At 33.1% G+C, this 24859-nt stretch overlaps 1 protein-coding gene across 2 annotated transcripts in view; it reads left to right on the forward strand.

Annotated features, from left to right (window-relative positions):
- Nucleotides 1–1768: 1768 nt before the first annotated feature.
- LOC140436871 (T-cell activation inhibitor, mitochondrial) overlaps nt 1769–24859 on the forward strand; it is a 38626-nt gene continuing 15535 nt past the window's right edge. For both annotated transcript variants that reach the window (XM_072526026.1, XM_072526027.1), the window contains exons 1-4: nt 1769–1890; nt 1948–2077; nt 2129–2246; nt 2358–2682. In XM_072526026.1, coding sequence (XP_072382127.1) covers nt 1868–1890; nt 1948–2077; nt 2129–2246; nt 2358–2682 — 596 coding nt within the window. In that variant the 5' untranslated portion in view covers nt 1769–1867. The remainder of the gene's footprint in view (nt 1891–1947; nt 2078–2128; nt 2247–2357; nt 2683–24859) is intronic.

Consider the following 24859-nt stretch of genomic DNA (forward strand, 5'->3'; position numbering starts at 1 on the left):
TGCATTGACTGACCTACTCAGTTCATTGGCTTTCTCTCTTGCTTCCATTTCTTTTGCTTTGTTTCTGGCTTCTTCGTCTTCGTCGATATCTCCGGGGGCCCGTTGTCTCTTCATTTGTTTCGATGGGGCTTCCATGTCAACAGTTGTCTCTTCGGCCATTATGGGCGGGGCTTCGATCGACTCGGTGGGACTTGGTACCACGTCGGGGATGATGGCTTCCATCGTTGTCTCCGTGGATGTGGATATATCGTCATCCGTATCCACTTCGCTTTTCTTGTCATCTTCTGACTCGGGCAAATAGGAGCCGTCATCAGATGTAGGGGATTCGTCCAGAGCATTATTTAAATTTGCTGTAAAGTTATTGTACAATTCAATGGCACTAGCGACAGAGGGGGATGATGACTGGGGCTTGTCATCTTCTTCTGTTTCTTGTGTTGTCACCTGTGTGACAACACTGTTAGGGGGGAGGTTTTCACTCATATTGCCGGATGGCAGTGAATATTTAGTGTTCAAAAATATAAAAAAGTTTATTACTCAGAAGACTCTTTTTTTCGTCCTGCCTGGCCGCTGCCAGTCGGTTTTCCTGGGTGTCGTCCCAGCTACCACGCGGTTGTTTACTCCCTGATTTCTCAGGTAGGGATCCTCTTCCTGTTTCTCACACCTCAGGAGCAGGGGCCGTTTCTGTCCGACCTTGTCAAATGTCAAGGCCTTACAGTGTCATCCCTGACGACACACTGAGGTGATCCCGAATTCTTCGCAAACGCGAAGCTATTATAGCCTTCGCGAGGAGCCTATAAAGACAGCTCCCTGACGGTTTAACTAAAAATAACCTCGCATCCGCTTTTCGCTCTTATGTAGAACAAGTGCCCCTGTGCCACGCACGGTGTCTTACGCACCGGGAGCTGATAAGCTCCGTTGACAGCAGGTCAGTTGCCCCACCTAAGCACGCTTCGCTTGACTCACGTCTGCACTGTTCGACCGCTCGAGTCGAACTCACTGACTGATACTACTGATTGATCCACTTTTTACCCTTTCCTATCATAAATTTAATATGTCCTGGCGAATTGAATTTAGTACAGTACAACCAGAAGTTTCAGAGACACCAGATGCACAGAAAGAAATCGAAAGGGTGTACAGTCATTCTAGTCGCAGCTGCAGAGTTTCTACGCAAAGCGAAAATATCGTGGTTGAAGGTTAATAGATATTAACATTCAAAGAAATTCCTCAAAAGGAAATAAAAAAAAGTCAGCAACTTAAGACATAGTTAATAGAAATTTCAAAAGTATAATTCTGTATTGATAAGTAAAAAAGTTTTGAGTCAAAAATATAGATTTTAAGTGATGAAGTTTTTTATTAACCTTAAAAAACGATAAAAAGTAATAGAAATCGACTGCTTTTCATCTCTATTGTGAAATTAACTCTCAAATTCAATCACTTTTTATCCGTTCTTTAACGTACTTACCTACTAAAATATTTTTAGTACGTTAATTTGTTTGTTAAAAACAACCAATCGATATTTTTGACTTAGGACCTTTTTAATTAATTATCAGTACAGAATTGATATATAAGTTATATTAAATTTTACAGAAAAAATACAATTCATACAAATAGAGATTCTACTTTAAAAAATGATGTTTCTCAGTGTAACTATTTGACTATAGTTTGGAACGTCTTTCTCATTACTTTTCTTCGTGTACTAAGTAGTTTATGTGTCAATGTCACACTGAAATTTCTGTCCTCCGAACATCAAAGGTTCGGTCCGACCGACAATTGGAATGGTGTATTCTGTGCTTGTGGCGCTTGTGCATGGAGTTACTAACTCGATGATTCTGTGGTATTTATTTAAAGGATATTCAAAAATGAAAGAATGCTGCGCAATTTTTCCAGTTTGTAATTAAATTCAACATTTAATGCTTGCAGTTTACTTAATGATACTTTCTGTTCTAGGTTAACTAACAAAAACAGACAAATTATACTACATAATCGAAATTTCACTTCCCTAGAAGTTTCTACTGCTTTGAGACCCTTTTATTTTGCAGTTCATCCCGATTTATTTGGAAAGTATCCTAGAGAAAGGGTAAGTATATTTATAATGTTTTATATCTTGCAATTTAATCAGTGTTTTTAGGCTAGGAATGAATCATCATTACAACAGTTGAGTTCCATTTTAGAGAAAATTCAAAAATCTAAATTTGTTCCTCCTATGAGCTTAAGTTTCTATGTTAAAGACAAAGCAAAGAAAACAGGTATATACCAGAAGAATGTGAGCCTTTGAAACATCACTAAATTTGTATATTTATTCTTATAGTATTGGTATAAACTTATTTGGTTATAACAATGTGATTCTTCTGTTGTAGACAAATTTCGTTTCATTAACATCCACATACAGGGTAATGATATTCGTACGACATTGTGCACAATTCTAAAAAGCTGTGATTTACCAACTGATTATGTAGATAGTATTATCCCTCTGCCTTCCACAGATAAATCCAACACAAATTTTAAATTCAAATATAAAAATGAGGTTGACTTTACAAAAGTCAATCAAAATCATCCCATTTATGCACACATTAAGATGCAGATGGATATGAAAAGGGCACAAGAATTGTTAAGACTCAGAAACTATCTACAGAAAAATGCCGCTGAAGCTTTGAAGAAGTCTAGAAAGGGAGATATCCATAGGTAAATTTAGTTGTAAAGTATTATTTAAAGAATAGATTTTTTGATTTCTTACACTAGCACTATAGCCCAGATTGAACCTCGGCTTCCTTATTTTTGCCTCTTATTTGCAGCTCTTGTCTCTCTCATATTTTTTTTTTGGTTTTCCTTCTGGTTATGTCTTACATTTTACTGTCTATCGCTTATCTTGCCAATATGTTGTCATCCAGCCACGCTATATGACTAGTCCATCCACATCTGTGGAGTCTAGGCAATTTTGATTTAAGTGTTGAACAGTTGGCATTACAGTTGGTAATGTTCATGGTTTAATTTAGATCTCAATATTCGATTTTTATTTATTGGCCCAAAGATTTTCCTGAAATTTTTTTTTTAGAACTTACTAAAAAATGTTCTCTTTGTGTTTTCTGTTATCATCTATGTATTGCATTCCAATGTTGATTTAATGATTGTTTTATAGATCTTGTTTTTTTTATTTACCTAATTACTTTGATAGGGTAGGACACTAGTAGACAACATGCTATACTGACATTCTAAATAAAATAAAAAAAATTAAAATATGTGTGGCTTTATTTTTCTAGGGTAAAAGTATAGAGAATGTTCTGTTTAAGTTAGCTACAAATGAAACAAGTAAATCACAAATTTGCGTTTGCCAATATATTGCCATGTCCTATTTATATGTTTTATGCTTTGAAACAGTACATTTTTATTATATTATTTACTGGAATCTGGTATTTTTTATTTTTTTTTTAATTTACAAAGACATGAACTAATGAATATTTGTTTCTTTCGATATTAGTTGCAGTTAGTTATTAGAAAAAAAATTTGTAATTGCAATTTGGTAGATTATCACATAAATTTGGCAATAGTGTCAAAACCGTCAAAGCACTAGTTGCCAGATTGCAAGATAAAAACCAAGTAAAAATACTTATTAAAATGATTATAGCAGAATTTAACTTCTTATTAACTTTCTAACTTTAGTATTTATAGTGATTTATATTATTATTTTTCTCGTTATTTTACTGTTTTATGTTTTTCATGTTTAATTAAATTAATTAATATTATATCGCTTGCTCTTTGCACACTGCCAAATACAAAAATTTCTTTCATTTGTAGCTAACTGAACTGGAACTACTCAATACTTGTACCTTTTCTAGTATTAGTTGTTACATAATCCAGCATATGTTGAAAGTAATCTCTATTAAGTTTTAGGTTGTAATATGACTAAATATGATATAGGTAATACAAAGAATGTAGGTTACTAATGATGATTTCCATAATAGCATTGAATACTTATAAAATAAAAGGGAAATTTAGACAATATGTCTCCAGTAATGTTAAATTTCAGTACAATTGCTGTATCCAGTATTTATTGCTATTTATTTATTTTATCTGCTGTTGCAAGTTATGAGCATCCTAAAGTTTTAAAATTACAGTCTGTTATAAATAATTTCATTTATAAATTTACCACCCTTAGGGTTTTTTTTTCGGAACTGTTTGAAGTTTTTTGTGAACAACTAGTTGTATTGTAGCTAATTGGGTTATTGTATATTTTTTTCATTTGTATAACCTTCTGGTTCAGGTTTTTATTGCCAAAAATTACTTCAATAGCCAGGATCAATGGCTTTACTTGGTTCTCAGAAGAACAGTGCTGGCTCAGTTAAATTAAACTTTATTATTAAAATATTTTTTTATTTAAGTTTATATTTAAATTAGCAATCAGAATACAATGTTATACCATAGGCTACTGTGTTGTCTTCAGAGACTTCTTATATGGGATTGTAGTAGTAGTAGATGAACTAGCAAATTTGTGTGGGTTTCTAATTTATTATGATGTTTTGTGCTTTGTCTTTGGATGTCTTAACATAATTTATTTTTAAGTCTTCATATAGTGTTTGATTGGATACATACCATGGTGGACCTGTTGTCATACATAGTATTTTGGATTGAGTTCTTTGTATAATAGAGACATTTGACTTGCTTGTACATCTCAATAGTTGCACATTATATGTCCAGATGGATTTTTATGATTGTTTTAAAAAAAGGAGTTTGATTTCTAATGATACTTTGGACTTTCTACCTACTAGCCAGTAAATATATTTTACATTTAAATCAATTTGTTTCCCCATGTCTCTAATGACATCTTTATCAACATCTGTTTTGCTTTGCAATTCTTAGAATGCACAGATTAAAGCATAAATCTGAATTTGGTTTTGAAAAATTAGTTTACCAATTTGTTTGCATTTTTTGGTTATGTTTTTTCCAGGTTAGTCCTCCATCTAGGGGAATTCCTATATATTTCGAGTTTGTGAATTGTGGTATACATGTTGTTTAGGTACACTGGTGGGCAGTGGTGCTTCCTCAGGGTAAAGGTAACTTGCACAAATTTTGTTTCATTAATTTTGATTTTCCATTTTTGCAGCCCTACTTTTATTTGATCAAAATGACTTTCAGGAAGTTTGAAAGTTCTCACTGGATTTGCGTCTCTTCCAAAGATAACAGTGTCATCTGCAAATGTACCTTTTGTGGCTTCTTTAGTAACACAGAGGTCTTTTGTGTAAGTACATATAAGAGTGGGCCAATAACACTTCCTTGTGGTATATCAGATTTGATGGGAAAACTGTCTCATGTATGTTCACTGAATTTTATTGTAAAGTCTTTATTACTTAGATAAGATTTTTATAATTAGAAAGAGATGATGAAAAGATACTTTTTTACCTTGAATAATAATCCTGTATGCCATATCTTGTCAAAGACTTGACTGACATCTAGAAATATGGTGATGTAAAACTGTTTGTCTTCTAAATCTTGGTTTAAATTATATAATAATTCTGTGAACTTGTTGAACAGTTGAGTACTTGTCTCTAAAGCCAAACTGGTGAGTTGATTTATTTTTATTATTTCTTCCTCAAATTCACCAAATGATTGCTCGAAAGTTGAAGGTTTGTTTATGGTTTTCTTCAGGGACTTAAAGGAAGAACCAGGTGACTTGTTCTTGCTAAAGACATTATGATTTTCACAGTAGTAATATCAACTCCACAAGCTTTAGCTGTTCTCTCTTGTAGATTACTTAGAGGAATTGTTACATCTGTCATTCTTTCCCAGTTGGCATAACTTTATAAACATTATAAATAATTTCTTGACCTTGACTGTGAATTACTTTCCTGGAACTGCTCATGTTTGCAGGTTGGTATATATAACAAGGGGATAAACAAATTATTGTCAAACACTCCTTGAGTTTTGTATAGTTGTTGTAATATGTATTGATGCTTTAAATGTGGCGACGTTTGATGTCACCCATTATGATGATTATATTATGTTATAAGATTAGTTTGGAAAGTCACTTATTACAAACTTGGAGCCAAATAGTGTAATAGTCATTCCTGATAGCTCTCTAACTTACCGAATACATCTGCAAAGAAAGCTGAACTGCAAAGCTGTTTAATGGTAAATTATTTCTATTTTGAAGATTGTTATACAAAAAACAACTTACTAAAGTTGTACACATGAAGTAATTTGACAAGAGAGTATTGCTGAAAAGCATGGACACACTACATTGGGACTTTCCCCCTATTTCTGTGATTTGTTCGATTTATAGAGTTAATTTGGGGACAGTTAAAACCAAGTATAAGGTGTGCACATGTGTGTGTGGAAATACATTTCCTAAATTTGATAAAAAGGTAATTGAGGTAATTAAAAAAGAAGTATCTAATACTACCAAAGACTACTTTGGTACTATCTACTATAAGATAATTGGGTACTTCCACATGAATGGTGGAAATAAATTTATTATTGAATTGAGTGGTGATAGTGACGCAGAAAATACGGAAGAAGGAGATTGAGATTTAATAGAATAAATAGATAAATAAAAGATTGAGAACTGTTAGAAACAATATAAAAGCCGCTTATTATAATCTACCACCCAAATCCTTGGGGATTTAGAAATTTTAACGAAAAATAATAACATGAAAAATTAAAGCCAAATTTAAAAATAAAAAAGTATTAAAAAATATAAACCTTACGTTACAGTTTCTCTATCTGGAATCTTCTGAGGTAATTAAAACAAAACTCTTTCTTTTTTATAAAGAGGATCCGTAACGCATAGGTTTTATTTTTTAATAAATTTTAATTTTGGAATGTGACTCATTTCCTATTTTATTTGTTTTACTTAAAACTTAATGTAATGTTAATAAGAACAGATTTTTCAAAATGTTTGCAACTGCTAATAATAATTATTCCAAATTATTTACATTTCTAATAAAAAATTCAACTGAATACTTCACTAAAAGTAAACATTTTTAAATACAATTATTAACTAACTTAAACCCAAAAAAAATTTTTTTGTTCATAAAATAATTCTTCTATACAATATGTACAATAAAAATAAAAAGATGAATCCTTGTAAATAAAATCGATGGGCTGCGGTCCGACATTGATGCCGGTGAAAAATACATATTAGCTGCGATCGGATGGTTGAGTTGTGTGAATAACCGATCAATACTCAACCTAGTCGAGAGATCGGACTGACGCGGTCGATCAATATTCGATCTAGGCAAGGAACGGAAGCGATCGATCAATACTCGATCCAGGCCAGGGACGGAAGCGATCGCTGGTACGAGAAATAACACTGGCGATCTTTTGCATGCCGCAAAAGACAGACGTCTGGCCTTAAGATAATTCGCCAACGCACTATAGCTGCACGGCACTATAAGAAGAAGGTACGGGAAAGGCCGGTGCATTGAACTCGGTTCTCTGTCGTGGTTAACGGGGTTTTATATTTTTGCTGGTATTTTATCTCCAGCGCGCATTTATTGTAGTGATAGGTGGGATTGCGATTATACAGAGAGAAGGCCGGCCGCCGGTAAGCGACGACGTCATCTTTACAAGAGGGCGATGACGGTTCTTTAACATTTCCAAAACGAAAGATTTTGACTTCATTAGTATTGATAGAATCACATGTCCTCGTTAAAATACTTTTTACTCGAGAAGTATCATCAAAAGTGTTAGTTGATTCAGGAAGAATCAAAAACAGAACGTTTTTAGATCCATTTTCCCGCTCATGAAGCTTGTGTACTACATCATCCATAGAGAAGGAATGAGCACTTTTTTAGCCTTAATATTTAACATTACCAGTTTCAAAACATTATTAATTTCATTTGTAAGACTTTTAATTTCCCGAATCAGTTTTAAAAGTGGTTTCCCCACTTTTAAAAGATAAGTTTATCACCGCAACTGTGGCACTTGGAGGTCCAACTTGTTTAAATGAATTTCTGAACTCTTGGACTAGTATAAATTATTGATTTAAAACAGGAATTAATTGTTTATCGGTTGCTAATGATTTGAAACACAAAAACTATTTAGTAAAAAAGCTATAGTTAAAATTCTGCACATTTTGACACCAAACTTAAGATCATCCACTTTATTTAAACAGAGTTAAAACAAGCGCGTCTACTCTATAAAAAAATTAAAAAACAATTATAGGTATGACTAATTCCGATATACTTTAAAGTATATGACTGAAGAAAATTGCTCTGTCATTAAAACAATAGAGTTAAGTAGGTTTAAATTTGAGAAATTAGTAGTTATAAATACTGTTCTAAAACTACAGTCTTCTTTTTAAGCCTTTTTAATAGCCAAGTTTATCAGCTATTTCATCGCCTTGTACAGTCCATCTAATTTACTTACCGTTGCACGTCATTATCATTGACATAGATCGAAGTTTACATAGTTGCCAAAGTATAAAAAAATCCTGAATCCATTGTAAATCAAGTAGGTCACATAATTATTGCAAAAGTGGATTATATAACAAAACAAATTAATATTTAATGTAAATAAATAGAAACAAAACAAGAGTTAAAAAATAATCTTGTTAAAAACAATTTGAGTCGCTTGTATGCGTCGTATAAAGATGTAAAATGGAATACTTAAACAATTTATGCCAAAATATCACCTTCGTTCGATTACAGTTACAGTGTGTTCCGAACAAATAACTAATAAATATCAAATAAACTTCATAAAAACGCTTTATAATGCATTTATATAAATTAAATGAAACATATTATTGTGTATTTCTTTAAGTTAACATAGTGAGTCCTTCTCGGGTCTTCATCATTCTTCTGGCATATGACTGTAACATTGTTATATCCGTCAGTCTTCTCTTCTATTCCGTCTTTTCGGCATTCCCACACTAGTCCCACCTTAGGACTTTTAAGAGTCTCCATAGCTGCTTGACAATCTCTGAATATATTGATCCGCTTTAGTTCGAAAGCCCTTGTGTTAATTCATCTTGCATAATGTTAGATTGCATAAATATCTGCGTGGGATACAGTAGTGAAAGTGTATTCTCCTAGTGGAATAGAAATATTTACATTTCTACCATTACTGAATATTCCTACATTCAACCATTCTACAGATTTAGACCTGCCTGTGTACCACAGTGTGTCTGTGTACTAGATTTCCACTTGGAAATATACTTTATGCCCGTATATAAAGGTACCATATGTTTAGAAGTCATCGTCCATTTGATATCCTTGATTTCGTTTATGATGCTAATATGTCCTAATTTAACCATCACGTAGCTCAGGGAAGCTGAAGGGGGAAAGCGAGAAACTCGTTAATAGCGGAATTTCTCCGAAATATGCGTCGATAATGTAGAGAGATGATTCCAGTAAGGGTTGGTAATTTGTCTAAAAAGCCTTTTAAATTGAAGAAAGGACAACAAATAGCATTCTGTAGTTATATAGTAATAGTAAGCATAAGCATTCTGTAGTAATAGTTGACGCTAGCCTTGTGAAAAAACTGATCAAAAATGTTGATCACTTAACAACTGAAGAATTAGAAAAAAAAAATAATAAATTTATCAATGAAGACAACGTTGTTGAACCCGAGAAATCTACTAGTCTAGTTCAACATAGAATTTATAATCGAGCTGCAAGACCAATTCGTCAGGGCCTGCGGCGATTACGATTTACTAGACAAAAAGAAACTGAAAATATAATACAAGACATGATAAATGCAGATATCATCTAAGAAGCTTCGGGCCCTTGGTGTTTACCAGTAGTTTTAGTAACTAGTTCTAGTAACTAAGAACAACGGAACCGCTTGCTTTTCTGTAGACTACAGACGATTAAACCAGATTACACAAAAAGACAGTTATTCATTGCCACGAGTAAATGATACACTAAACAGGAGTAAACACTTTATCAGGTGCTAAATGGTTTTCAATCTTAGATTTAAAAAGCGCTTACTGACAGTGGTAGTATATCATGATGATCGAAACAAAACAGCTTTTTCAATTGGCCGTGGTCTCTATAGGTTCCAGGTTCCACTATTTGGTCTTTGTAATGCTCCAGCTACGTTTGAACGTCTACTGGAGATGGTTTTAAGAGGACTTACCTGGAAAACATGTCTAGTATATCTTGATGATATAATGATTATGTCCAAAAGCTTTAATGAGAATCTGAAAAACTTTGCGAGGTATTTGACACATTAAGAAATGTCAAAAGGTACAAGAAATATAAATTAGACTTACTCACAATCAATTTAATTTAACTAATCAGACGACCAGTTTCGCTTTCTACAATATGCAAAGCATCTTCAGGTCACGATACAAAGTTAAATAAATGCTGAAAATAATAAACCCATATTAGGGTGTTGTCTAACAAAGATAAAACAAAGATAGGTGATATAAATTATATAAATTACAGTAATTATGCCAATATTACATGTCTGTGGTTTTTCAAAATGAATAAAATGTTTAAGCAGACAAGGTAAGACCCACAAATTGGTAAATTAGTCTATTAATCTGTAATGAATTAATAAATAAACAAATAAATAAAACATTACTTACATGCCGGTACTCTATTAATTGATGGTTGAAAGAACATGGTTCAAACTATCTTGTATTGTTGATTGGAGAACTCAAGTCAACTATTGTAATTATTTAACAGTAAACGGGGAAGTTCTTGAGGAGACAGATTTTATCCAATGAAGTAGAGATAGGTAAATGTAATTGTCTCATTGTCTCCAAGTAAGAGATGTAGTTCTTTTAAAATCATCCCCCTTTTTAAATTTAATGTCTGTTTCGTCCCCCCGTTTTTTAAGTGTTTTCTGTGTGTCTTAAAGTGTCTCAATTTTAATTTTTAACTTTATATATTGGACTTTACAACCATTTGCCATATATTGCAACATAACTTTATCAAAGAAATTTGATAATTACAAGCTGATATAATTGCACACCCACACAATTTGTACATCTATTCTTATTCATTGTCTCACAACTGTCACCTTCCAAAACAAAAATAAAAATCTCAATAAATAACACACATTTCATAAATATATCTCCAGAATAAATATAAATAACTTTAAAGAACTTAATGGTATAGAACATTACTTTCATCAAACAAACAATTACATTTACCTATCTCTACTTCATTGGATAAAATCTGTCTCCTCAAGAACTTCCCCGTTTACTGTTAAATAATTACAATAGTTGACTTGAGTTCTCCAATCAACAATACAAGATAGTTTGAACCATGTTCTTTCAACCATCAATTAATAGAGTACCGGCATGTAAGTAATGTTTTATTTATTTGTTTATTTATTAATTCATTACAGTTTAATAGACTAATTTACCAATTTGTGGGTCTTACCTTGTCTGCTTAAACATTTTATTCATTTTGAAAAACCACAGACATGTAATATTGGCATAATTACTGTAATTTATATAATTTATATCACCTATCTTTGTTTTATCTTTGTTAGACAACACCCTAATATGGGTTTATTATTTTCAGCATTTATTTAACTTTGTATCGTGACCTGAAGATGCTTTGCATATTGTAGAAAGCAATACCGGTCGTCTGATTAGTTAAATTAAATTGATTGTAAGTCTAATTTATATTTCTTTTACCTTTTGAAATGGACTCACACAAGCAACACATTCATGATTTAAGAAATGTCAATTTAAAGCCAAATTATAAGAAATGTTTACTCTTTTAAAGAGAGGCAGCGTATCTAGGACAAATCGTTTCAGTAGAAGGAAGTCAAACTGATCCAGAGAAGGTTATGAAAGATTGACCTAAGCCAAGAAATAAAAAGGAAATTAGAAGTTTTCTTGGACTGTGTTCATATGACCGAAAATTTATAAAAAATTTTGGCCGCCTTGCTAAGCCCCTTGTAAACGGGCAGGGTTTCTCTAACACCGTCCAGTGTAGCTGAATAAATATTTCGGCTGGGTACAAGTAATTAGGTATAATTCTGATTATTCCTTCGATTTTTGGAATATTTCCATTAAGCGGCGGTTCTTTTTGTTGTGTGTATTTAAATAAAGTACTTCTTAGTCAGTAGAGATGTATTTAAATTATAAATAGTATACCTTTAAATTGTCTGATAGATAATACAATTTCTATTTATTTGCTCTCTGCTTGTATAAGAAAAATATAACTTACAATAGTTAATCCGTGATCTGATGATTCACCGAGTGGCTGCTTTGTCGGCAGTTGAACGTAAAAAGCGGTGTGTCTGCTTTGGTCAACAGTTAAAACGCAAGAGAAAGAAATTCTGGGTGCGATCTGCAATCCTTCGTACAGGCAAATTTTGGACTGTGCGATGCTGCAGCGAGGAGTAAGACGTCGGAGCGCTGTTGCCAGTTTGGATTAAATCCGAACATACTCCCCGGCCGTTGAATGTCTCATTTAATAATGAAGTACAAAGATTATAAAGGAATGAGATCTAATGGTTAAGTTGGAACGTGAGAATATACAGAAGACCTATGATATATGAACAAGAAAGTAATCAGGAACAAAAAATAAACCAAAAAGTAACGAATCAAAATTAAGAATCTTGAGGCAAGGGACATGGCATTTGAAATTTTGTAGATTTTATGGCGGATTCCCAAATTCCTCCCCAATGAGGACTATGAGGGGGTATCCACTTTCATTTTATTAGATTTTATGAGGCAAAGTTTTGAATTGAAGTAGAATTTTTAGAGGTTTTGAGGAAGTCATACAGTTCACGAAGACAGTTATTAGCATCAGTAAAATTGGTACCGTTATCGCTAAATATAACAAACTTCAAAAAAGGTGTTTTGAAGTACAGGGAGATTTTTTCCTAATCTTACGATGCCATCGGTAATGAGTTCGTAGTATTTGTCAGCACCTATCAAAATGTCAATGCTTGAAGTAGAGAAGAACTCATTGTCGGCTAAGGAAATGTGTAGTGTGGTATTTCGAGCAATTCTAGGGATATGTGTGTCTGCGGTATTGGGGTAGTTATTTTATCGAGTACGTAACAAGACATGTTAAGTCTATTGCTTTTATTATTAGTCGAGAAAATTGTAAGGTTTGCCATTATGTTAGCCATGATTGAGCTCTGGGCAATTCCAGAAATGGTTGTTGGTGGGTTTTACAGCTAATTTTTTCGAAAAGATTCCTTGATATATACTTTGACTAGCATTATCGAGAAGCGCCTTGGCTGTTATCATATGTCCTGATTTTGATGGAATGGTTATTTTAATTGTTGCTAATAGAACATTACAAGGTTTAGCGGAGAATGTAAGGTCGCCTGTGGCATCTAGAGATACTGCTGTGACGGACTCGGGGTGAATGTTATTGCCAGAGGAGGATGGCATGTCGTCGAATTCTGTGTGGTTTTTATTAGAATTTAAATTAGGGTTTGATTATTCTTGAGTTTGACGATAATTATGTTTTCTGAAATTGACATCAGAATGTGTTTGATTTGAATTGGATATCCAATTATGTTGATTGCCTTGAGGATAGGTAGTTCTTTGGCCTTGAGATGTGCCTGAATTGTGAGATTTATGCGAGAACTTAGTGTTGTGGGTTTTGCGTACGTGCAAGAGAGTGTGATGTTTTTTAGAGCAAATCGAACAAGTTTTAGAGATGCATTCATTGTAAGAATGTCCTGTGCCCAAGAAGTTTGTGCACATGTGTTGAGAATGTGTGAAATTTAATTTATTAGAGTGTGGTAGAAATAAGAAACGTGGACAACTATATATTTTATGCGATAAGTCGTTGCAATATATGAATTTAGAAGTAGAAGAATTATTTTAGGTAACATTGTTGTGAAGAGAAGTAGTGCAAGAGAATTTTGGAATAGGTTTTTCCGGTTTATAGTCACGTGAGTCATTTAAATCTCCCAATAAATTGCACCTATCTTCTAAAATGTTTAGAAACTCGTCTGAGTTGGGTAAATCTGATTTAATTCTTTTTTCTCCGTATTGTTTTTTGCAGTTATAGTCAATTTTTCTTGACAAAATATAAACTAAGATGATATCCCAAGTGTCTACTGGAATGTTTAAGTTCTTTAAGGAAGTGTTTTCTTATTGTATTTACGAAGTCTCTGAGTGTTTGGCCATTAACCTTAGTTAGAGTGGGGTAGTCCAAACTGGATTTTAAGTGCGCGTTGATTATACTTAGGTTGTTAGCGTAACGTTTTTCCAAGAGGTCAAGAGCAATGGCAAAGTTTTCGTGGGTTAATTAGAAAGAGTCAATTAAGGCGAGAGCTACATTTTTTAGAGAAGATTTCAGGTATATAAACCGTTGAATGTTTGTCAGAGAGTAATAAAGTTAAAAATTTGCACTTTTCGCGTAAAAAGTTATATATTTAAAATAGTGTTCTTCCATAAGATCACGATTTTCAAGAGCATCAGCATCGTCAGTGGCTTGTTCTATGTTATCTTGTATAACGTTATAACGTCCAAAATGTTTAATTATTGATTCTTCTCTCAATTGTATTTCTATTATAGTTAACTGAGAATCTAAAAATTGATCATACCAATTATATGCTCGCGTTAAAGCCGACTTTGCCGTTGCTCGTTGTTTCTTCAGTGCCCCCATTAGTAAATATAAGCTTTAAATCTAAACAAGTATGATATGCAATCACTAAAAACACCTCAAATTCACTGCGAAAGCACTACCGCGTTAGATAAAGAAAGAAAAACAATACAATACAAACAAAACCAAGAGAAATATCAATAAAAATATAGATAAAATGAATTTTTTAAATGTCATAGTATATGTGTAGTATTTATAAAATGGTAAAATATATGGAGGCACTGTGAAATCAGTACATATAATATTTACGATGTGTAAAATATTGATAGTATTTATTGAGTAAATTTTCAAAAGATAAATAATAAATTTTTCCCTTGAGCAAATAAATGTTTTTAATTCTAACTAATAATAACTAATAACTAATTATTACAAAGAATTTCTTAAACGAATTATTATTAGAATTTTTATTTTACGCGAAACAATAATGTCTTTCTCAGGACCCGTTCTCATTATGACGGACCGTCTGTTTAGACGGAAGACGGCAGCCGGGCGTGAGTGTTCTCACTTACGACGGGCCGTCTGTTTAGACGGAAGACGTCAGCATGCACCGGTCGGTCCGATCAGTAGTTCAATCTTCGTACACGGTATACGATGGACGACGACGATATTCGACGATATGGTGGTATTTAAGAAAAAGAAGAAGAAGACGACATAAAAGAAAACATTGGGTGCATCCTATTCTACGAGAAAGATTTTTAGCGGGAACATTTGAAACATTAATGGGTGAATTAAGAAATGATGAAACAAAGTTTTTTAACTACTTCCGAATGTCTATTTCTGCTTTTAATGACCTCTTTGGACGAATTGCAATGTTACATATTATTACAAAACACACGATTCAGAGAGTGCATTTGTCCACAAAAAACATCGTCCATACGTTTAAGGTAAAATTTTTTGTTTAATTCTAATACTAATTCCTTACATTGTTTTAAATTAACAAAATAAATTTTACTAATCATTGGTTAAATGAAACATAAATTAAATTTTTGAAATTAATTTTTATTGACAAAAGTTATGAGCCTTTCCCCATCGAAAGTACGTACATTAATAAATGATTAAGTGCTTCAAAATCTATATCCAAGTCCTGTGAGTTTGGTGATTGTACAGTGGATGTTGTTGGTGAAGATGGAATCCGTTGGAAAGTGATAAGATGATTGAGTGGTTGGTGATGGAGATTGTATGAAATTGGTCGACTGCTGGTTGGCTTGATAAGATGTTTGAGAGGTGGGCGACGGTGATGGTATGAAAGCTGTCGGCTGCTGGTTAACTGGATTTTGTGTATAGTATCCACGATATTGATCTTGCCAGCCAGTGTTTTGAAAATCATATGTTTGGTAACCTACTCTATTTCGGACTTTAATTTTCTGTATCAGAGCTAAGACTCCTGCTTGAAACTCCAAAGTTTCATCTATCGTGAACGATTCCCCGGCAGGTAGCATTCCTTTGAAAATTTTTTTCTTTTTCCTGTTTCATCCTAGAGTCCAGATATTTAGCCATCTTGTCATCAATCTCTTTGTCTTTGGTACTCCTACGAGTCGGTGTACAAAACTTTTTATTACTATTCGGACAATTTTCTACATTTTCTTCGGTGCTCGGTACGGTGTTTGACGTTTGAATTGACTCTTCGGTGGGTCTCGGCTCATTTTTTCGGCTTTTTTAAAAACATCAATTGCTCTTCGTTCACATAATTTCGGGAGCTTTTAGCGGCAGATCCAGATCTTTTTTCATCTTTTTTTTTTCGCAGATTTTTGCCATGTGTCTCGAATGTTGCTCCATTTATCAGAGACAAATTTTCGTGCAAACAAATTAATACCTAATAATAAGTAATTCTTATTGAGATTATTTTTTTTAGATATTTTGCATCTGGGTGTTCGTTTAGGGAACTCCACTACTCATATAGGGTAGGAGTTTCCACTATTAGTAAAATAATAAAAGAAATGAGCGCCATTATTTGGAACAGATTACACACAGATTTCTTGAAGTTGCCTGATTCGGAGAGAGAATGGGAAGCCATTGCAAATGGATTTGAAACAAAAGCTAATTTTCCTCATTGCCTTGGAGCCGTCGACGGAAAACACATTAGAATTATAAAACCAAGCAATAGTGGTTCTATGTTCTTTAATTACAAAGAATATTTCTCTTTTGTATTACTTGCTGTGGTCGATTCAGAATACCGATTCAACTATAACGTATGGTCCGAAAGTTTTGGGAAAACTTTCACCTGGTCTGATTAAGAAGCAAAATGCATTTAACAAAGAAGTCCTTGGAATTGAAATGTCATCAGTTATTGACATTTAATAAACAAAGCAGAATATTTTGGTTTGTACTCTGCAAAATGTCTTATAAAATTGATATTCGTCGAGGTGTTTATAATATGGTTGGGCGAATGTCGAAACGAGATATTGTTAATATTTATCGAGATCAAAATATAAACAAATCGACAATTTACCGCACAATCAGAGAATGTGAAGAAGGGATACCATGTGTTAACTTGCGTAAAAGTGGCCGACCGCGGATTTTGAACCATATAAGAGAGGCAAGACTGATTGAAGCAGCTAAGAACAAAATTGGGGTCTCACAGCGAAAACTGGCCAGAAGATTTCATGTTGGAAAGACTACAGTATACAGGACCCTATCGAGTAACAGTATTATCTACCGGAAAAGAAGGAAAGCTCCAAAATACGCAGAGGATCAATTAGAGAGAATTCCGAGATGTTGCCGCGCGTTAAGGCGAGTGCATTTCGTCAACAAGTTGATCGTGATGGACGATGAAAAATATTTTACTTTGTCCAACTCTGAGATGAAGGGTAACGATGGTTTTTACACGAATGATTACGAAAATGTACCTGATAAAATAAAATTCAAAAGTAAAAAAAAAATTGAGGACAAAATTTTGGTATGGTGTGCAATTTCTGAGGCTGGCTTTATCTCACAGCCATACATTGGTGTTGTTCGAGGCGAAGCCTTAAACGCAAATATTTATATTCAAAGATGTCTCTCTAAATTGCTTCAGTTTGTGAACACACATCATGCAAATGATCAAATAGTCTTTTGGCCAGATCTTGCTTCATGTCATTACGCGAGGATCACAAGGGACGCCGCATATATACAAAAATTAGAGAAATTGACGCCGAGGTCGTCCAAAGGATGATGCAACGTGTCAGGGGAATTATTAGGCAAATCGAAAATAATGGTCCCTTGTCTGTCATTTGAATTTTGATTTATAATAAGGATAGTTAAGTTAAATTGTTGAATAATTTAATAAAAATATAAGATTGTGGTCAGAGTTATATGCTTTTGATGAATTACCGTTTCTACTTATTGGCGACGAAGGCTTTGGTTTGACATCAAATTTTTTAAGACCTTATGGAGGTACACATCACTTTAGATCATAAGAAAAAAATTTTTAACTATCGATTGAGCCGCGCTAGAAGATATGTTGAATGTGCAATCATAGCAAACGTAAGAAGTTCATTATTCATTGATGTCCGTGCTGGTTTATTGAGCCTTTAGTGTGTAAGGCTTTCCCTTAGAATTCTTTACAGTATTAGATTAAAAAATACAGTAGATAGGAAGGCTTGTCATCTTTTCGCAGGCCTCTAGTGATATTGAAAAGTAAAAATATTTTAATGTGTCGATAAATTTATGCCTGTTTATTGTGTCATATGCTTGTCGAAAATCAATGAACAATGTTTAGTGACATATTGAATTCATATGAACTAGCCAGGATCTGTTCAGTTGTAAAATTTTTTTCTATTACTAATCTATTTGCTCTAAAACCAGCTTGATATTGACCTGGGTTTTCTTTAATGTTGGCATTAATTCTATTTCTGATCGAATTAGTGTATTGGGCATTTCCTTTTTTGTGTATTGGGCATAGCAGGTCTTCTCTCCACTGTTTTGGTATTTGCTCTTTGATCCATACTTCACGTATCAACTCTGTGATAACTTCCTGTAGGCTTTGGCCACCTTCCTTTACGAACTCTGCTATGATACCATTTTCACCGGGGGCTTTATTATTTTTTAAACTCTCTATTATGTCTATTATTTCTCCTTTTGTTGGTATTTCATCATTGTTATTCCGGTTTATTGTTTCTTCTAGTGACTGCTGTATTTGAAGATATTGTTCTTCATCTGAGTTTAGTACAGTTTTAAAATATCTGGCCCATCTGCCCAGTTTTTCGTTTATTCCTCCTACTAAATGCCCATCCTCGTCTTTATAATATTTCGGTTGGGTTTTATATTGACTAAGTTCTCTTTTTATTTCTTGGTAAAAGTTCCTGACTTTGCTATTTACAAAAACTTCTTCAATATTATTTAATTTTTCTTCCAGGTACAACCTTTTCTTTCTTCTGCATATTTTCTTTGCCTCCCTTCTCTTTTCAGCATATAGTTCTTGTTGTATATGTACATGACAGTTCTCTATTGCTCAAATTATTCTTCCTTATGCTATTGATTCTGACTCTATTCCTCTCCTCAATCGCTCTCTTACAATCATTATCATATCAGCCTTTTTGTCTTCTTTGAGAGGGTTTTGGTAGTGCTAAATCGGCTGCTTGTTGAATCATTTCTCTCCTGTCCTGATAGTTTCCCATCTACTTGTTTTTGGGATTTTTCCTAATTTCTCTATTCTGCAATAGTATACCATGTGATATCCAAGTATCTTTATGAATCTCCTTATGGTCAAAATATGTGCTCACAATACGCATATTATTTTTAAAAGCAAATTCAATCAATCTTGTGCCATTTAGATTGCTGTCTCTCCGTTGGCTCTGTCCGTCGGTAATTTGTCTGTAAGCATCCTCCCTACCAACTTGTGCGTTAAAATCTCGAACAATTATTTTCATATCATAGGATTGTATTTCGTGCAAAAGTATTTCGAGTTGTTCATAAAAGTAGTCTTGTATCCTCATCTTAATCTTCTGTTAGAGCATGTACATTTATAAATGTTGTTTTTCTGTAGGTACTTTTCCCTCATTCCTACTGACATAAGCTGCTTGTTATTGGCTCAAACTTCACCACTAGTTCTGCAATTTCCTTTTTCACAAAAAACTCTACCCGAAATAGTCTTTTATTGTCTCCTCTGTCGAAGAAGTAGAAGTAGATGTAGTTCTTAATCTATGTGCAGAAAACTCCCTTTTTGTTTGGTTTCTTGGATAGTTGTAATAACTATATCGTACTTCTCTAGGGTATCCGCTAAGTTTTTCAATGCACCTTATTCAAATGTTCCATTGTCCATTCAAAATCCTGTTTCGTGCCTTTTTGTCATAAAATTTTCATTGTTGTACTTTTTCAGTATTAGTTTGTTGTCGCTTTTTCTAGCTCTTCGATAGCCGCGATTCATTTCCACCATTTTTTATTTACGCATAATTTTTGGTATCCGACGTTTTCGTCTCTTCCTTTTCCTCTTACCTCTCCCGCTAAATCCCTCAACTCCCAATGTATTTTGGCTTCAGATTGTGTTAGGTCACTCTCTATGAAATATTGCGTTCCTCTTAATTCATTTTTATTCTTCATAATAAGTTGTGTATCCTTGAAGGTGTGCATTTTCACTACTGCTATTGGTGGTTGTCCGTTCATGACCTTGATTTTCTGAACGTCATTTATTTTTATTTTCACATTAAGATTATCTTTTGTAGCATCTTCAATTTCTTTATCTTACTTAAGTTCGGACCCTTCGATTACAACATTCTGCTTTCTGATTTGCTTATCCATTTTCTCAATCTTGCTCTTCAAAAGGTTTACTTTGTGCTTTAGCTCTAAATTTCCTTTTTTTTTTAATTACAAATTTCCTCCAAAGTTTTCTTGGTCTTTTCTTATTGCTTTTACTTCGTGCATGAGATCCATCATCATGTCTTATAATTCGTGGTTTTCACACTCATTCTTAGTTGGAGATCTAGAGACCTTCTTACTTTTTGTAAAAAAATCCCCACCTTCGTCCTCATTTGTCCACCTTTTTCTTTTACCATCTTCAGTGGATGATTCTTCACTTTCATATAGCGTTAGATTTTTCTTCGTAGTTATGGTAGTTTGTTATTCGAATAATTAATTTAGACAATAAATCACCTACCTTGTTCTAGATGGGATGTTACCTGTTGTCAGATCTCAGTGTACGCCTATGTACTGTCTTGGTAAAATTATCAATTACCTATCACTAATTACTCTTTTTATCAACAGTTTCCCGAACTGCAAATACTCGCCACTTCTACCGCTCGGAGCTTGTAACGCTGATAAAACTTATAAAAACTGAACTTTTTTTATAAATTGTTTACTATAACGATCCATACGTTTTTATGTATTTTAATGTTTTAAATATTTTTAATGTATTGTTTCCATTTTTTTTTGTAATATGTATAATTTTAGTTTTGACTTGCTGTAAACCTTGCTGTAACTTACAGTCAAATAAACTATCTATCTATTTCAAGTTTTTAATATTTCGTTATTAACCGCACAATTAAAAGTTTTTAAGACACAACACTTTGTGGCAAAACAACTCAACATTACTATAATTTTCAAGCCAAATATCTAAGCCGATTTACTCACGTCTATCTCGTTTGCAGGTTGATAGCGAAATTCTTTTGATGACTTATAATTTTGTATTAGTAATTCTCAAATTTGTTTTCTTTTTTGGATTAACATCAACCTTTTAATTTGTTTTCTCCATTTTCTTATGTTGTGCTTTAATCAATGTTTTTGTTTCTTACTGCTGTGTTTTCATAATTATCATTAATTTTTCTAACGTGCTTGTTTCTTCTTTCTCCTCAACTACGGTAACATTTTGTTAGTTATCAGATCCTTCTTCCAAAATTACTTCTTCCTCTTTTTTATCTTCTTTTCTTTCCTGCATTTTACTTTGTTTTCTTGTGACCGACATATTTTCTTATCAAAATTTACCAGTATACACAAAAAAATCTATCTATATAAAAGGCAGAGATATGGTAAGAGAGGGGATATGACACAAACGATATTTCTGTATTTACTAAATGGGACCACTTAATTTGACACTATGTACTATCCAATATGGCGACGGGCAGGTCCATAATATTATAATTATATAATTATAATACTAAAGCTATGCTATACTAAAACAATTATTAATTGAAGGTGATTACTTGGCAGCATCGGACTTAACGAAGCTCCTAACGATAACTTTTCAACGAAATCATATTCCACTTATCAATTTTGCAGAGGCGTATCAAAAAAAATTTAATTATTTATTTAAACACATAAGTAATTACGTAAAAATTAAATCTAAGACTGATATAATTATTAAATTATCATGTGTTTTTTGATAGGTATCGTATAGTTGTCTAACAAATTAAAGTAAAATTTTATTCTTATTAGAGAGTACCTAATACAGAACTTCAAAAAACAGAAAACTTTGGAAAATACTTATTTTTTCCTTAAGCTAGACAATCTGAAATTTTAACATACGATATCATCATAACACATCATTCTCTATTTATAGAATTGCTGTGTGCTGTAAACGTTATATTCGTTTTTTTAACTTAATTTGAAAGATTCCTTGTGTTTATTTGCTTATATAAATATAAAAATATATTATGAAGTTCATATAAATTAAAAATGAATATGAAGTAAGCTAACTAATAGTTAAGAAGCTTAAAGCCTTTGAACTTTGGATATACCGGAGAATGTTAAGAATTCCATGGACTACCAGGGTCACCAATGAGGAAGTGCTGAGAAGGATGGGTCAAGAGAAAAAATTGTTGAGAACAATAAAAGTACGCAAGACTGCATACCTTGGACACATACTGAGAAATGATAAATATAGTCTTCTGCAGGTCATCATGCCGGGTAGAGTCGATGGCAAAAAGGGAATAGGTAGAAAGAGGAAGTCATGGCTGCGACTGGACAAACATGACTAGACGAATTATTCCACGTTGCAAAAGACAGAGAAACTTTTAAAAATGTGGTCGCCAACCTCCGTTAATGGGGACGGCATAGGAAGAAGAAGAAGAAGCTAAACTATTATCATGTGAATGCGTGTATATAGTAGTGCATTTGTTTATTTCAGTCATTTCTAAAAAATCTCACTAACTACTAAAGAGTTAATAGCTTTGTTAGAAGAAGACTCAGATTGTGAAAATTCTGACTCACTTAATGTGGTTTATTTGCCGCCGAGATTAGCTTAGAAAGTTTCTGATGTAGAAGACATTGATTGTAATTTATTATTTGTGAAGAATCAATAAAATCGGATATTGCAGGTACATATGAAATACAAGTGATTGGGAATTCTACGATTCTGATTATGATATTCCTCTGAACCACAAATAAAACGCCCAAAGAAAAAACCAGGCAAAAATAGTAAATCCAAATTTGTCTCAGGTTGTAACAACAGATACTCGTTCGTGCTCAGTAGTAATTCAACATCAGTCTGATTGATATTTAGACAATATAAAAGCCAACCATGAAAGCAAGTCATATATTGAAGTTTTTTCACTCTTTTTTAATAGAGAGCATTCTATATTTTACAAATATTTATGCATCGCAAAATAACCGTCACAATTTTGAAATAAATAACATAGATTTAAAAAAATATATTAGCATATGTATATTATCTGATTCACACTCTGCTTCAAGTTGATATGCATTGGTCAAAGGATGAGGACAAAGAAGTGCACATTATAAGAGAAAGCATGAGCCGACATAGATTTATATTTTTATAATTTATAATAGTAAAAAAATTGCTACATCAGTGTCAAACTTAGTACATGGACGTCAATCTAAATTTGCTTTACCAGATAAAAACTAGATTCGACAATATTGGCACATTACAAAAAGAGACGATAGTGCAAGAATGTAGGATGTGCAAAAGTAATACTATTTATTTATGTAAAAGGTGTAGAATGCATGTACACCCCGAATGTTTCGAAAATTTACACCTTAAAATTTAATTTACATTTAAGATACAATATTTTTCTTTATTAAAAATTGTAGTTTTCCTTGAAAATGAGAAAAATATCTTTTTGGTTGTAAATTAGTCTTAATTTATGTGTTTTTAATCCAATCTAATAAATTAATTGTCAAATTTATCTTTGTATATTAAGTGGCCGTTAATGGGCTAATACTATATAAAGAATAAACTTGCCTGAAATTTACCTTACTTACCTCAAAACTATTTTAACGCTAATAATAAAGTCTATTTAATAAATATATCACCAAGAAATAGAACAAACTACGCGTATGCACATATAAAATTTGGAACGAATAAACTAAAATATCATATTTCTCTCATTCCAATTCTTTCTAAGAACGTAAATATATATAGACCAGCAAAATATTGATAAGTTTACCGATCTTTCAAACTATTCAATGAACATGTCTCACTATACACTAGTGAATCGCACCAATTTATATTGTTACGGTGGCAAATTTTATGAAACTTATCTTACTTTTTCACTTATTTACATGGGCGAAGCATACACAATAAAAATGACCCCGGTAAGAATTTACTGCTGACATTTTACATGGTTGCCGCTACCGTTTAGTTCAATTTGTAGATTAGTCACCTATAATTGAAAATTGTCCGACTATAAAGTCACTTTGAACTAATATAAAAAATCACACAAAAAAGTTTAAAATATTTATAAAATGAAATTTTTCATTCACCACTATTTGAAATTAACTCTTTGACAGAAAGTACTATCCAATATGGCGGAAGTGAACCCATCTACTTCACCGTACGTCATATCCCCTCTCTTAAGGTGGGTACACATATGCTCCGAATACCGTCTCGAACCCCGTCGCGTACAGCGACGCGATCAACAGTAGTTCGCGACGTTGTTACAGGGGGCATTGAAATAAGTAACGAACCGAACACCGCTCCGTACTTTGTACCAAACATTTTAGCGTTCCAGCAGTAATTGAGTTGAATTTGCATGTGCAAGATGCAAGATTTTCTCTCCGTAATCCAGATAGAAGATTGGTCATTTTTTTTTACACTCATCCACTGTAATTTGCATTTTAGAAGCAATCTCTTCCCATGCATCGTTTTTTTTTATTTTATTGTAGTATCTGGGATTATTTGTACCCCATAATATCTTTTTCCCGATAATTTTCGATTAAGAGTAAACTATTCTCTTCGGTCCATTCCATCTTGATGCACTCAACTTTAAAAACACCTTCAACTTTCAAAATAACAGACTGACTATTTTGAATGACTGGAGATTCGATAAAAGATTCGCAAGCTAGTCCGAACATGAATTCGCGGTGGACATTGTCGCGCTCAAATTTCTTTTGGTGCTAAGGCATTTTACCGACAACCGATGGATCGCTTCGATGTACGTTGTTGACGCGTCGAGGTACGG

Source organism: Diabrotica undecimpunctata, chromosome 3, assembly GCF_040954645.1.
Source record: "Diabrotica undecimpunctata isolate CICGRU chromosome 3, icDiaUnde3, whole genome shotgun sequence".
Taxonomy (NCBI): Eukaryota; Metazoa; Arthropoda; class Insecta; order Coleoptera; family Chrysomelidae; genus Diabrotica; species Diabrotica undecimpunctata.